The sequence below is a fragment of the Silurus aristotelis genome (assembly GCF_946808225.1).
Source record: "Silurus aristotelis genome assembly, chromosome: 12".
Taxonomy (NCBI): domain Eukaryota; kingdom Metazoa; phylum Chordata; class Actinopteri; order Siluriformes; family Siluridae; genus Silurus; species Silurus aristotelis.
Window position 1 is genome coordinate 1579933 of NC_139585.1, and position 17072 is coordinate 1597004.

Here is a 17072-nt window from a genome sequence, read left to right on the forward strand (position 1 = left end):
GTTGTATGGATTAGAGACAGTGGCATTGAGTAAAAGACAGGAGATGGAGCTGGAGGTGGCAGAGCTGAAGATGTTAAGGTTTTCGTTGGGAGTGACGAGGATGGACAAGATTAGAAATGAGTTTATTAGAGGGACAGCACATGTAGGACGTTTTGGTGACAAGGTGAGGGAGGCGAGATTGAGATGGTTTGGACATGTGCAAAGGAGGGACATGAATTATATTGGTAGAAGAATGCTGAGGATGGAGCCACCAGGTAGGAGGAAAAGAGGAAGGCCAAGGAGGAGGTTCATGGATGTGGTGAGGAAAGACATGCAGGTAGTTGGTGTGAAAGAGGCAGATGTAGAGGACAGGGGGGTGTGGAGACGGATGATCCGCTGTGGCGACCCCTAATGGGAGCAGCCGAAAGAAGAAGAAGAAGATATATATATATATATATATATATATATATATATATATATATATATATATATATATATATATATAAATTCTAGGGTTCTTTAAATAAATCCTGCATTAATGGGATCGCACTTCCTATTGGTGGCACAGATAGCGCTATTATGACACTGAGCTCAATAGTCTGCATCAGAGCGAAGGAGAACTCCTGTGGGTGAGTTCTTTCTGCTGTAGCTCCGTGCTAAAAGTGGAATGGTATGGTTTCATGTGTTACTCTGTCCACTTTGACTTTTCCTGGCGGCAGCGTAACAGACCATTAGTTCCTGTTTGTTGAAGGTGTAGACTGACAAAACCAGCCGATGCATACCATTTTACTCGTTTCCATGCAGATAAATTCCAGCACTGAACCAACCATGCAGTGAACTGGATTCAAATAGTGATGCTTACACCTCAAATTAAACAGGCACAATCTTGTGGCATATGACCTCCTCCTCAGGGGCCACAGCCTCCACAACTCTGGGCAGGGGTGTAATATTGCGCCCCCTGCTTGAGAAAGGGATGGTGCTTGAGGAGGGCTACTGGGTCCGCAAACCATTGACTGCCCGGCCACCTTGGGCCACCAGGAGGAGTGAATTTGGACTGTAGTTAATGTCAACAGTCTGCTAGATTGACTCAGGACTACAGTTTGCTTCTGATCACCATCATTGTACCCTGCAACATCGTATATCTGCTATAAATAGCATATATGCTTGAGTCTGCTTCCTCTAAAGGTTTCTTCCTTATGCCATCTTGGGGAGTTTTTCCTTCACCACAGTCGCCACCGGCTTGTTCATCAGGGACAAACTTACTTATAAAGAACATATAAATATTTTATCACCACATTATCTGTGTAAAGCTGCTTTGAGACAATGTTCATTGTTAAAAGCACAATACAAACAAAAATTAACTGAATAGAACTGTTTGTAACCATGCTAAAATAAAAAATACTAGTAATATTATAGACTATAAACTAGACTGTATAGCCAATTGTAAAATTCCTATTCCGCGGTTACACCTGGATACAGTGCTGGAAAAGACTGAACAGATCCTGGTCATGTACAATAAGAGCACCCTGAAACCAGTATGAAAATCATCTTCTTTTAGCTGCTTCCATTAGGGGTTGCCACAGCGGATCATCCGTCTTCATACTACTCTGTCCTCTACATCTGCCACTTTCAAACTAACTATCTGCATGTCTCCCTTAAAACCAGTATGAAAATGCAGAATAAAAAAATAGGAACCATAGAAACAGAAAATTCTACCGGCTGAACTTTATTGTAGTGGAGGAAAGCTAGTCAATGCCCCTGTTAGGAAAAGGGCTGTGCAAGCAATGCATCTAGTAAGAATACAACATGAAAATATAATGGCAATTGATAATATTGTTACCATGGCGGGACACAGAGAAACTGATCCATGGGACAAGTTTGACGTGCATAGGGAGTATGCTGAGGTATTTGAAGGAGTTTAATGCCTAGAAGAAAAATATTACCTAGAAGTGGATCATGCAGTTAAACCAGTGAGGCTTCCAAAGTGAAGAGTTCCAGTGGCTCTGAGGAAACATCTAATATATGAGCTGGGAAGCCTGGTAGAGAGAGATATCATAGCTCATGTTGAAAAGAGCACGGATTGGTTTAGTAGCATGTTGGTGGTTTTTTGAAGCCAAGAATTTGCATCGACCCAAGACCACTAAACAAAGCACTGAGGTATCAACACTTTTCCTTGCCCACCATAGATGATGTTCTGGTGACAATGATGAGGCAGCTGATAAAGTTCATAATGCAAAACTAAGACAACTGCTGGACTGTTGTAGAAACAAAAACATCAAACTAAACTTTAACAAACTCAAGCTAAGACAGAAAGAGGTGCCATACATTGGACACAGACTGACTTCCAAATCACTAAAGAATGACCCAGAGAAGGTAAGAGCCATAGTGGAGATGCCCAGACAATTAGCTGTGAAGGGACGCCAGAGATTATTAAGTATAGTGAACTTTTTGTCAAAATTTTGCTCACACTTACCAGATAGCTGTTGACACATTGAGACAACTTACACATAAGGACACTGTTTGGGAGTGGACTGATTACAGGAAGTAGAATTCAACAAATTGAAACTCCTTGGAGACAGGAGTGGGTGCAGGACAACCAGTTGCTTATAGCAGCAGAGCCCTTACACCCAGAGAAATCGAATATGCTCAAATAAAAGAAAGCTTTTGGCAATCTATGGGAATGGAAAAATGTGCAAGATGGAGTGATTTTTAGAGGGGAGAGAGCTCTAATACTAGCACAGAGGACAGAGATTGTGGAGAGAATTCATGTGTCACACCTAGGCATTGAAATCTGCTTATGCAGAGCAAGAGACTGTGTATATTGGCCTGGGATGTGTGCTGCTTTGATAGCATACATCGGGAAATGTGCTGTTTGCAGAACTGTGGATGTATGACAGCAGAAAGAAACAATGTGCACACATGACATTCCTATGATGCCTTGGGCAAAAGTGGGAAGAGATTTATTCTTATTTAACAACAGAGAATATATCAAAAGCATATGTAAAGTCCAAGATGGCGGGGCGGCAGTAGCTCACAGCAGACGTTTTGAACCCAAAATGGTGCTACTTTCACTTTGTAGCCCACCTTACACAACATAGGGACATCGGAGCAACTGTTGTCCCTGTGTACCACCCCAAACACTCAAGGAAACAACCCCAAGAAACAACCCCAAGAACACAATAAACAATGATCTGCGGCAGAAGCTACACGACCTCAGCATTTTTCGAGAACCAGGCCTCCAGACCTCGGCATCGCCTGCGGTGGATGGACTAGGAGGAGGCATCGAAAGCACTGCGTGAGGCAGCGGAAGCGCGGAAAGCGAGCGGGGGCTAGTGCTAGGCTAAAAGCTAACCCTAGCCGGCCTGCTCTACCATCTTTACTGCTGCAAATGTCTGCTCTCTGAACAATAAATTGAACTACATCAGACTCCAACAAGCTACTCGGTGTGAGTACAGACATTGCTGCATCGTTGTGTTCACTGAGACGTGGCTGAGCAATAGAGTTCCCGGACGCCGCCATTCAGCTGGACAGGCGAGCCACGTTTCGTGTCGACAGAAATGCAGCTCTGTGCGGTAAAACTCATGGCGGTGGTCTGTTTATTTACATTAATACAGAATGGTGTAAGAACTCTGTCCTTGTTTCCACCTACTGCTCATCGGTGCTGGAGTTTATCGTTGTGAGATTCAGACCTTTTTATTTACCACAGGAATTCACCACCGCTATAGTGCTCAGAGTGTACATACCACCTAGCGCTAATGTTAAAGAAGCACTCAGCATACTCTATGGGACTATTAGCGAACTACAAAACACACACTCTGAAGGCTTGTTTATTGTTGCCAGTGATTTCAACCATGCAAATCTCAGGACTGTGCTCCCTAAATTTCATCAGAATGTGGACTTTGCAACCAGAGGAGAAAAAACGGTGGATGTTGTTTACACGAACATCTGGGGCACATACCGGGCGAAGCGCCGCCCCCACATCGGGTACTCAGACCACATCTCTGTTAATCTGATCCCAGCATACAAACCACTGAACATGCGTTCAAGACCAGCTCGAAAGCAGGTGAGAACCTGGCCAGCAGGATCCATGTCTGCTCTCCAGGACTGCTTTGAATGCACTGACTTGGACATGTTCAGGGAAGCTGCAACCAACGATGATTTTATTAACTTGAAGGAGTACATGTCAACAGTGACCAGCTACATCGGCAAGTGCATTGATGACGTAACCATCCCCAAGACCATCACTACATGCTCCAACCAGAAGCCATGGATGACCGCCAAGGTGCATCCACTACTAAAATCAAGAGACTCCACCTTCAGAGCAGGAGACAAGAAAGCCTTAAAAACAGCAAAGGCCAAACTGTCCTGTGCCATCAGAGAGGCGAAGCGTGCACACGCCAAGAGAATTCATGGCCACTTCCTCAGCAACCGTATCGTCGAAACCACTCCACTGAAGATGCCATCTCCATGACCCTTTATCTGGCCCTCACCCATCTAGACAACAAGGACTCATTTCCTGGTGCCCCCTCTCTCTTTTGCCAAATGTGATAGTGATGAGATGTTTGGGTTTTTTTTCAGCTCCTTGGAAAAGGTGTTAAAATATTGTTAATTACTGATCGGTTATGGAATTTTTTATGTGAAATTTTTTTTTTCTTCTATATTTAGATGATAGTAATCCAAATGATGAATTTTGTAAAGAGTATGTTAATTCGCAGTATGATTCTGGGTAATGGCCGCCGTTACATGTGTGGCATTCGTTAGTAAAGCAAGTTACATCTGTTATTTTTAATAATCCATGAAAGTTTTAAATGCATTTGGCTGAAGCAGAGATTCTCCCTTTTATTGATGGTGTCTGATGTTTCAATACAAAAACCTAGAAGCTGAAAGTAAATCACATGACAACTGCACCACTGTGTGAAGACTCTTTTCTGATCAACACAGAGGTTGAGAAATATACATATAAGGATTAAAGTTTCTTTGTACAGAAGTTAGAAATAAGAACATGACAAGCTAAAGATCACCCGTTTAGGAGCTCACACATGATAAAGATACCTTGTCTTTTAATACAGAAAGGCATGAATGGAATCATCACCTCTTAAACAGCTACAGGATGTATATGGGATGAATTTGATTAGATGTATGTAAGCACAAAACTGGATTCTGGTGTGGTGTTTGCAAACATTACACGACTTAAATCTGGTTTCAAAACCTCCAAAACAAGGAAAATTTCACAACAGCTCAAGCAGACATGGTGCTGCCAATAAAGTAAATCATGTAATTATTTATTTAAGAAATAACTGCTTTACATCAGGCATTTAGTAGGTTATTGTTCTGATTCACTCATGTTGAATTTGATATTGAAACACTTTGTACTGTATCATGAAAATAGAATGTGGGATTTAATTCAGGGGGCTTCCCTGTTTTTCTATTAGTCTTCATCTTGAAAAAACATAAATAAGAAAATAAAAGGAACTATCATTGGTAAATGCGTTCTTAGGAGTTTGGTTCCTGTTCAGCTTGTGGTGTTTCCTGTAAAGAAGAGGAATCCCACCAGTAAAGAAACAGAAATGATTTTTCACTGCTTTTTTAGAGTTTAAGATTTAAAGAGCTATTTGTATTGTAATAAATGGATTACTCCTGTTTTTGAATCGGTGCTGGGTTTATAAGAGATCATTTCATGTGGTTTTACAGAGACTGGAAATGATGTTTAATTTTTAAACTTATAAAGTGAAGTTGTGTTTATGCTTATATGAAATAGAAAAACTCCTTGACCTGAAAAACATTGAAGACACCTGTGTTAAACTATTTATTTCAACAATATACAGTGTCCAGCTCTCTCTCTCTCTCTCTCTCTCTCTCTCTCTCTCTCTCTCTCTCTCTCTCTCTCTCTCTCTCTCTGTGTGCAGTTTATTGTTATTTGTTCCCACCTGCAGGTGTTCTGTGTGAGTGTTGAAAAGTGTGTACTGAGTTTCACTTGTTTAGTATTTAATATGAAATAAAACACCTTCAGTCATTTCTCCTTTTATTTCTAACATGATCTATAATCGGTTTGTTTGTCAGTATGTCAGAGATCCCATACGCTGTTCCATGTGCTTTTGTTTTGGTCTACAACTCAAACACACAACTTCACTTGATTTTTAGTGAAACTAAATTCATAATCACAAATCAGAATCGGAAATGCTCTCATAGACCACAGTACAAAACTTGTAAAGAAACCGAAGTTAATTTGGTATATCAGTATATTTTTTGGAGAGAAATGTGATAAAGAGCTGCTTAAAAAGGAAATAAATCCAGTTTACATTCAGAAAAATTACAATTTAATCTAATTTCCAAAGAATGACACCCCCATTGTGCTGCCCAGTGTCACTCCTGTACCTAGAACTTTTAGTAATACTTTAGTGGGTCGAATTGTGACACCAGAATCGATCCCCACACCCAGCGTCGCCTGAACTGGTCCAGCTGCAGCTGCTACACTTCCAAGCTCAGCTCGAGCCATGAATCCTGTTTCCAGACCTTTAGCCTCAGCAGAAGCATTTTGACCTCTAGCTTTAGCTGAGAAGATGCTCCATGCTGCTCCAGCTCATCCTACATCAGCCTCAGCCATGGCTCCGGTTTTGGGGATGCGCTTTCCAGGCTCATTTTCACCATTTGTGAACGTGTCTGCGTCTGCATACGGTCCATCAGCGAACGCCTCTGCTGGTCTGTCAATGTTACCAATTATCTCGAAGATGCCTTGAGCTTCAACGACTGCAACATGATTAGAAAGCATCAGAGTAAAAAATTTTAAATGAAATAAAATGTTTTACCTCACACTGCTGAGTTCTGGATTGTGATTGGTGTCAGAAGGTGTTGATTAATTCTCTATAACAGCAGCTTCAGATGAATAATAATACACTCGTTCTGATACGCTATTGTTACTATAATAACATCACATACAGGGTTTATTTCTTCCTCTAGAACACTGAAAGCTCTTTATAGTGAATAAACACATTTCTGTGACTGTCAGAAATTCAGAATATTAACTGACTGTATTTTATTTTATTATACAGTTTTTGTAAATAGACATAAATTGTTGCTTACCTTTGGCATTTTTAGGGAATAAAACTAAAAAAATCACCCTGGAAAAATCTAAATGGAAATAAAGGCAAGATGAGACTCATGTGTAAATAACTGTTTCTCAAAAGAATTTTCATTTATGTTGCTTTTATTGTGAATTTTTTCATATGTAGTTAATAATCATAATTATTGAATCACAAATAAACAACACAAAGCTGGAGATCAATATATCAATATAACAAAAAAATAAGATCTATTTAAATCTAATTACTAATGCTAGATAAAGATAAAATTGTCTTGAATACACAAAGACAGACAGACAGACAGACAGACAGACAGACAGACAGACAGACAGACAGATAGATAGATAGATAGATAGATAGATAGATAGATAGATAGATAGATAGATAGATAGATAGATAGATAGATAGATAGATAGTATGTGTTGTTTATTACCTGCTTTGTCTGCTGTGATGGCTTCAGCTCCAGAGTAAGTGTTCTGAGGAGATCACCAAAAGCTTTTATACGTTTTTAACTTTCACTTTTATTTAATTGTCACCAGCAGGGATGAGTTTTACATTCATACAGTCAATTTATTAAAATCATTAGACTGTAGAATTCTACACAGTCATATTGATATCATTTACTTTTTCTTTCTTGTCTGAATGCTGGGAGTGTGTGTGTGTGTGTGTGTGTGTGTGTGTGTGTGTGTGTGTGTGTGTGTGTGTGTGTGTGTGTGTGTGTGTTTCATAATCTGCGAGTGCACAGAGATACAGTTAAACAGACTGGTGGTAATAAAACACTGGTGAGAATCATTAAGAATCATTAGTGTTTCAACTCAATATAATAAGTGAATAATTATTTATTTACTAAAGCAGGAACATTATAATATTATATACTATTATATTTCTATAGCACAATATGTTTTACACAAATTACCAGCATACAGTCACACAAGAGAGAAGAAGGGCGTCAGAGTTTGTAAGTTTTCCCTTTAGGAACCCAGTTTCACATAATTCAACTTCCTCTTTTATTGTGTATCTGTTTGGGAAATTCTCCATCCTCAGGATTCACCCTTTCCACTGCTATATTTCTCATTTACAGTCAATTTATGTCCTATGTTTGGTTGAGATGATGTCATGATTATAATTGATTGGAGGTATATGCCAGACCTTCACTTCCTCTCGAACAATGACTACACAACACAGCCAACAATCCACTACGTCTCTGTCAAGCTTCTCAACCTTAACAGAAGATGAGATACTGCAAGTCATCCGATCTTGCAATCCCACCACCTGTCCTCTGGATCCAATCCCTTCAACTACGCTCCAGACCAACACGCAAGATCTCCTGCCCTTCATCTCCACAATCATCAATGGGTCATTAACATCTGGCTATGTACCAACTACCTTCAAGCAAGCAAGGGTCATTCCTATCTTGAAGAAACCTGCTCTGGATCCATCAGACATCAACAACTACAGACCGGTATCACTTCTCTCCTTTTTTTCTTAATCTCTGGAACGCACTGTTTTTAACCAACTGTCTGTCTATCTCTCACAGAACAACCTCCATTATCCGAACCAGTCTGGGTTCAAAGCGGCACATTTCACAGAGACAGCCCTTTTGGCTGTTTCTGAGAAACTACATGCTGCTCGGTCAGCCAAGCTGTCATCTGTACTTATCTTTCTGAACCTTTCAGCAGCATTTGACACAGTCAACCACAAGACACTTTTGTCAACCCTCAAGAGCCTTGGTATCTGCGGAACAGCATGGGAATGGTTTGCTTCCTACCTGGAAGGTCGCTCATACCAGGTAACATGGAAGGGATCCACATCTGCCCCATGCAGACTCACCACTGGTGTCCCACAAGGCTCTGTACTTGGTCCCCTCCTTTTCTCCCTCTATACCCACTCCATTGGTGAAGTCATATCCTCACATGGGTTTTCTTATCACTGCTATGCAGATGACACTCAACTCATCTTTTCTTTCCCTCCATCAGATACCACAGCTTCCGTTCGGATCTCGGCATGCTTGTCAGACATATCTTTATGGATGAGTGCTCACCAACTTAAACTCAACCCCAGCAAAACAGAACTGCTGGTCATCCCAGGTGATTCATCCCCAGGTCAAGATCTCCAAATAACACTTCATGACTCTCTGCTCTCCCCTTCAGCCACTGCTTGTAACCTTGGGGTAACTATGGACAATGAACTGTCTTTTTTCCCACATGTCGCTAATGTTGCTTGTTCTTGTCGATTTCTTCTCTATAACATCCGAAGGATTCTACCATTTCTGTACATACAGGCTGCCCAGGTGCTTGTTCAGTCTCTTGTCATTTCAAGACTTGACTACTGCAACTCTCTGCTGGCAGGTCTTCCCCTGAACGCTATTCATCCACTGCAAATGATCCAAAACGCAGCTGCACGACTTGTGTTCAATCAGCCCAAGTTTTCCCACACCACCCCACTGCTGCGCTCCCTTCACTGCACCACGCTGTCTGAGATCCTCCAGCACTGCTCGACTGGTATCACCTTCTCTCAGAATGAGAGGTAAGTACACTTCAAGGCTCTTCTCTGTTCTGGCACTGAGGTGGTGGAATGAACTTTCCCTAGATGTCCATACAGCAGAGTCCCTGATTATCTTTAAGCGACGACTGAAGACCTACCTCTTCCTGAAATACCTAATGTAGAACTTTCCAAGTTTGTTGAATTCGAGTTATATTTATATTAAGTTTGTAATCTTGCATACCAGTGTAGATTTATTCATTACTAGAGATTTAAAGCACTTTTGTATGTCGCTCTGGATAAGGGCGTCTGCTAAATGCCGCAAATGGAAATGTAAATATGATATGAGAAAGAAACCATTTGTCACGGTGCAAGTGAAACGGGAGGCGGAAGCCGGAGTACAGCTTGCTCAGGTTTTATTGACAAGCGTGAGGGATAGAGATATACACAAACACACACATGCACTCACAAACACACAAGTCCTTGCAAGAGTCCGAGGTGTGCTTGGGGAGAAGTGTAGCTGATCCGAAATGCGCGGGGAGGAGAAACGCAACCGGTACCGAATGGTAGAGTCCGAATAGAAGGAATGGAATGAAAACCGTAGAGTACTGCATGCAACCGTGAAACCATGCAGCAGTACATAACATCTAACACATTCAATAACGAACGGGGGGTGAATGTGAGAAAGGGGTTTATGTAGAAGTTTCAGGTGTGCATAGTTATGCCTGGAGCTCCAGAAAGAGTCGGAGGCATAGAGAGCCACTAAAGGGGGCTTGGCAGGTGAATCCCTGACATTACCCCCCCAGAGGAGGTGGCACCTGACCCCCCAAACCCACCGATGCCCGGAGGGCCAGGGCACTCGGAGGAGGACCCTGGTGTCCGTCCAGGGTCGAAAGGGACCTGGTCAGAACCGCCTTTAGCAGAGACTGGGGATGGAGAGACATCTTCAGCGGAGGCCGGAGGCAGAGAGACGGCTCCAGCATAGGACAGGGACCAAGCTGCGTCCGCAGCGGAGTCCAGAGGCTGAGCGACCTCCCCGGCAGAGACTAGAGACCGAGTGACGTACTCGGCGGCAATCAGGGGCGGATTGACGCCCACTGGGGAGGTCTGGAGTGGAGTGATGTCCAGCACGGAGGACGGGAGCATAACGATGTCCACCCTGGAGACCGGGAATCGAGTGACGCTTTCGGCAGAGACAGGGACCAAAGGGGTGCCAACCACGGAGGTCAGGAGCGGAGCTATGTCCATAGTGGAGATCGGGGAATGAGTGATGCACTCGGTGTAGACCGGGAGCAGAAAAGCGTCCTTGGTGGTGTCCAGAGGCCGAGTGACGCCCACTGCGGAGATGAGGAACGCAGTGACACCTTCGCCGTGGCTGTGAGCCGTGACTACTCCTTCAGAGGAACTTGGGAGTGTTTTGTCATCCTCCGAGGGACCTGGAGGAGAAACGTTGCCCGGAAAGGAACCTGGAGGTGAAACGTCACCTGGAGCGGAGCGCTGAGGCGTGACTTCACCTTCGGATGGTCTGGGAGGTGTGGCTTCACCTTTTGGGAGACTTGGGGCTGAGTTGTCGGAGGAGCTCTTAGGTGAGACGCCGCGTTCGGAGGAGCTTAGAGGAGAGACGTCGCCATCGGAGAAGCTCAGAGGTGAGATGTCGTCATCGGAGATGCTCAAAAGGGCGAGACATCGGAGGAGCTTAGGGCTTTGGTGTCACCCTCAGAAGAGTCTGGGACCGCGACATCACTGCCGGATGGCTCTGGAAGCGACCTGGGGCTGTCTGAGGAACCGTGGGTTACCATGCCATCTTCATAGGCGGTCGGAGGCGATATGACGTCCCTTTTGCGACCTGGCGGCTGTTCGACATCCCTTTTGTGGCCAGGCGGTGGCACAACGTTTCTTTTACGGCCAGGTGGCGGCATGACGTCCAATTTGTGGCCAGGCGACGGTATGACGTCCTTTTTGCGGCCCCGCGGCGGTATGACGTCCCTTTTGCGGCCAGGCGGCGGTACAACGTCCCTTTTGCGGCCAGGCGGCGGTACGACGTCCCTTTCGCTGCCTTGGGGCTGAGCTGAGTGTTCTGGGAACTCCAGGCAGAACTGAGCTGTTCTGGAGGTCCTGGACCGGAACTGAGCTCGCCTGGAGACCTTGGAGCGGAACTGAGCTCGCCTGGAGACCTTGGAGCTGAGAGGAGCACTCGGAGACATACTGGAGCTAAGAGGAGCTCTCGGAGACATGCTGAAGCTGAGAGGAGCTCTCGGAGACATGGTGGAGCTAAGAGGAGCTCTCGGAGACATGGTGGAGCTGAGAGGAGCTCTCGGGGACATGCTGGAGTGGAGAGGAGCTCTCGGGGACATGCTGGAGCGGAGAGGAGCTCTCGGAGACTCTGTGGAGCGGAGAGGAGCTCTCGGGGACTCTGTGGAGCGGAGACGAGCTCTCAGGGACGCTCTGGGACAGAGAGGAGGGCTGTAAAGCAGATTTATCCAGAACATCCCCCTAAGAATCTCAATGAAATGAGCGCATGGGCGAAAATCCCCTCCGAATGCGCTCAACAGCTTACTGGCGAGAGAGAGAGAGAGTCCCCAGACAAGAGGAATATATGGAGTGTGATTTTAGCTGTTTCGGTGGTATACGAGGAGGGATGGAAGCTCATATATTCGCCCACGCTCCATATAAAACCGCTCCACTCCGCCAATTCGCCGGAAAAGCGAGCCGGGAATTCTATAAGACTCTATACGGCCGCGCTTGCACGTTCCTGAGCCGGCGAGGATGAATCGACAGCGTGCTCCTGGGTGTTTTCAGAGGCAAAGCTTGGCCGTCACTTTATCGTGGCACAGCGAATCCTCCAACCGAGGTTTGGATCGCACTGGGACCACTGCAACAACCCGATCATTTATTTTTAGTTATTTATTTATTTATTTATTTATTTATTTTTCCTTTTCAGGAGGGTCGTTATTCTGTCACGGTGCGAGTGAAACGGGAGGCGGAAGCCGGAGTACAGCTCGCTCAGGTTTTATGGACAAAAGTGAGGGATAGAAATATACACAAACACACACACACATGCGTGCACAAACACACACGCACTCACGGACACACAAGTTCTTGCAAGGGTCCGAAGGTGTGCTTGGGTAGAAGCGTAGCTGATCCGAAATGCACGGGGAGGAGAAACGCAACCGGTACCGGATGGTAGAGTCCGAATGGAACGGAATGGAACGGAAACCGTAGAGTACTGCATGCAACCGTGAAACCATGCAGCAGTACATAACATCTAACACATTCAATAATGAACGGGGGTAAATGTGAGAGAGGGGTTTATGTAGGAGCGGGGTGGAGTGATGATGAGCTTCAGGTGTGCATAGTTATGCCTGGAGCTCCAGAAAGAGCGGCGGCATAGAGAGCCACCGAAGGGGGCATGGCAGGTGAATCCCTGACACCATGAGAGGAACTTCTATTCTTGTTATAGTTTATCTAGGGTTAGGGACATTTTTTATTTGTTATTTTTGTTTACATGTTTACATGTTGGACAGTCGTAACAATCATTTCATTACATGTTGTACTCTGTATGAATGCGTTTGTGACAAACAAAATTTGTTCTGAATTGATTTAATTTGATTTGGGTGACAACAGAAAGTACCATCATAATACCTTTTATAACTGTGTACTGGATGTTCAAAAGAATGCAACCAAGATATTCACTTAGTTTCATTTAGTCTGCTGAATTATCAACTGATGGAGACTGGTGGAGGATGATGGAGACTGGTGGAGACTGGTGGAAACTGATGGAGACTGGTGGAGACTGATAAAGACTGATAGAGACTGGTGGAGAATGATGTAAAGTGGTGAAGACTGATAGAGACTGGTGAAGACTGGTGGAGACTGATTGAGACTGATGTAGGCTGGTGAAGACTCTTGGAGACTGGTGGAGTATGGTGTAGACTGGTGGAGACTGATGGTAACTGATGCAGACTGGTGGAGACTGATGGAAAATGGTGGAGACTAGTGGAGACTGGTGGAGACTAGTGGAGACTGATGGAGAAAGATGTAGACTGTTAAAGACTGATGGAGGATGATGGAGACTGGTGAAGATCTGGAGGGAGCATGGATATAGAGTGTTTGGTGAAATGGTATATTTGTATGCTGTCGTCCCCTCACATTCACACGTTCACTCGGGTTCGTTGACGGTGGTGTGGTGGGTCGTCTCTTATCCCAGAGATCCCTCATGTCTGTGTTACCTTCTGGTTCTCCCTTTTAGTTATGCTGCCATAGCGAGTCTTGCCGGAGTCCAAACTGCACAGTGACATAAACTTTCATACACCAATAGGGACACTTAATAATCCATATCCTTCTCTTCCTGTCACCCTTTTCTCTCTCTCTCTCTCTCTCTCTCTCTCTCTCTCTCTCTCTCTCTCTCTCTCTATCTCTCTCTCTCTCTCTCTCTCTCGGTCGAGTTAAACATGCTCCTGAGGCTCCAGTGACCACTGTTCCTGCCCCTCTCCCTTCCGTGGATCTTCACACTTCTGTGCAGCTTGGGGCGGTCTCTCATCAACACCTTGGGTGGTTCCATGTAATTCCGGAGTAGAACGGGTGCTTTGAGGATGGATTGGACTGTAGTTGGTGTCAGCGGTCTGCTGCACTGACTCAGGAATACAGTTTGCTTCTAATCATCATCACTGTACCCCGCAGCATTGTATATCTGCTTCAAATGGACATTTGGTGCAACCCAGATGAGGATGGGTTCCCTCTTGAGTCTGGTTCCTCTCAAGGTTTCTTCCTTATGCCATATCGGGGAGTTTTTCCTTGCCACAGTTGCTCATCAGGGACAAACATACTTACAAAGAACATATTTACGTTTAATCACCACATTATCTGTGTGAAGCTGCTTTGAGACAATGTTCATTGTTAAAAGCGCTATACAAATAAACATGAATTGAATTGAATTGTATTGAATTGAATTGAATTGAATTGAAGACTGGTGGAGGATGATGGAGACTGATGGAGACTGGTGGAGACTGGTGAAGACTGATGGAGACTGGTGGAGACTGATAGAGACTCATGGAGAAAGATGTAGACTGGTGAAGACTGGTAAAGACTGATAGAGACTGGTGAAGAATGGTGGAGACTGATTGAGACTGATGTAGGCTAGTGAAGACTCTTGGAGACTGGTGGAGAATGGTGGTAACTGATGCAGACTGGTGGAGACTGGTGAAGACTAGTGGAGACTGGTGGAGACTGGTGCAGACTGATGGTAAATAATGCAGACTTGTGAAACCTGATGGAGACTGATGGAGAGTGGTGAAGACTAATGGAGAATGATGGAGACTGTTGAAGACTGATGGAGACTGGTGGAGAATGGTGAAGACTAATGGAGAATGATGGAGACTGTTGAAGACTGATGGAGACTGGTGGAGAATGGTGGAGAATGCACACACTGTGGAAATGTGTTAATCTAAACCATCCTCATTGTTTTACATTTCACTAAAGACACAGTAATTCCTTATATTCACACAGTACAGTAAATGGATGTCTGACATTAAAACATGTTTTGTACATCGATAATATTAGCAGGAAGTTGTAGAATTCTCAGTCTAGTCTACTGATTTCAATAAATCAACCATTTTTGAAGAATGTAAAACCACCTGCTGATGACTCAGATGATGAACCAAAAGTGAAAGATATTGTTGGGTATAAAAGCGGTGATCTCCTCAGAACATTTACTCAGGACACACACTCACAACAAACAAAGCAGGTAATAAACAACACATTACTAATTTAATTTTAGTAATTTTTGGGTTTTACATTTTATTGAAAGAAGTTTTGTTATTTAAGTTATTGTATAGCATTTTTTTGTATAGTAAGTTATTGTTTAGCATTTTAATTTCTAAGATTATTAAAATATTAAAATATTCACATTTAAGCAGATGAAGTCTGAATGAATAAAAAAAAAAAATACACTTTTGTCTCATTCTCCTTTTATTTCTATTTCCCAGATTTCCTGTGTAAATTTCCAGTGGTTTCTCTCTGAAAATGCCTGTCAAATGCCAAAAACCTAAAAGAAAATTAAAGAAACGTAAGCTTCCAATAATTGAATTTATATTTTTGTTTGAAAAAATTCTGAAATTTTATGTAGTTTCACACTTGTGACCATTAATTTTTCATTCTAACCACATCATCACTGCCAAACAGAGCAACACAGAAACATATTAATTCCCTACATTTATCACTAAAGAGCTTCTAGTTGTGTTAGAAATAAACAATGTACTGTATATGATGTTATTGATGTAAATGATAGAGTGAGGAGTTAGAGATGAAGAATGTGGAGTTGCTTATAAATATAAATCTGCACTATTGTCAGAGCTGCTGTTGATTAGAGAATTGATCAACACCTTCTGACCAATCACAATCCAGAACTCAGCAGCAGTGTGATAAACTTTATCTCATTATGGTTTTTAATTCTGATTCTTTCAAAACATCTTGCAGTTGCTACAGCACAAGGCATCTTCGAGATAATTGATAACATAGACAGACCAGCAGAGGCGTACGCTGATGGAATGTACGCTGACACGGACTCGTACGCTCATGCTTTTAATAATGAACCTGGAAAGCGCATCCCAAAAGCTGGAGCCATTGCTGAGGCTGGTGTCGGACGAGCTGGAGCAGCGTGGAACATCTTCTCAGTTGCAGCTAGAGGTCCAAATGCTTCTGCTGAGGCTGAGGCTAACGGTCTGGAAGCAGGAGCCATGCTTCAAGCCGAGCTTGCAAGTGTAGCAGCTGCTGCTGGTCCAGTTGAAGCAAAGCTGGGTCTGGGGATCGATACTGGTGTCACAATTGGACCCACTAAAGTAGAATTAAAGTTTCTAGGTACAGGAGTGACACTGGGCAGCACAATTGGAGTGTCACTTTTTGGAAGTGAGGCTAAAATTAAATTTTTCTGAATGTAAAGTGGATTATTTTTATAAGAAGTTTAAAGTGATTCTTTCTGAAATTTGATGTGATCATTAACGGAAGCTGCATTAATTTTATGTTTTTTTGTTGTCACATGATGGCTGTATTAATGTGTAGGTGTTCCTAATAAAGTGGACAATAAATGTGTGTAAAATGTAAAACTTATTTCTTTGCAACTTCTTTATTCTGGTCTTAAATGTATTTTTTGAGCATTGTGGAAATAAATTTAAAGTTCATAGAACAACAATTATACGTATAATGTACCTCATTTCTCAGTTTACCTCTGATATTAATTTACGTTATGCTGAAAGTAAAAAATTTATCTCAAAATATAATTGACTTCATTATTATAGTCTGCAGTAAACTGAACTATAAATTAGTTCAGTCATTATTTTACCTCATGTTATAATTTGCACCAGGATGAAATTGACCTCAGATTAACATTTAACTGAAATGTGCTCATTTTATAATTCACTGACTATAATTTTCTTCAATTTTATAGGCTATAATTTACTTCGGGTAAAAATTGACTTTTATTTTATTTTAATTTGCTTCATTTTAGAATTTAAGTTAGGTACTATTTTACCTCAGGTG

General features: G+C 43.0%; 1 protein-coding gene across 1 annotated transcript; it reads left to right on the forward strand.

The window, feature by feature from the left end:
- The first annotated feature begins 15261 nt into the window (after window positions 1–15261).
- On the forward strand, window positions 15262–16573 carry LOC310735020 (uncharacterized protein). Its single transcript, XM_083557600.1, has 3 exons — window positions 15262–15282; window positions 15524–15603; window positions 16014–16573. Exons 2-3 carry the CDS (start codon window positions 15561–15563, stop codon window positions 16466–16468), a joined length of 498 nt encoding a protein of 165 aa, XP_083413726.1. The 5' UTR covers window positions 15262–15282; window positions 15524–15560; the 3' UTR covers window positions 16469–16573.
- Window positions 16574–17072: the final 499 nt, after the last annotated feature.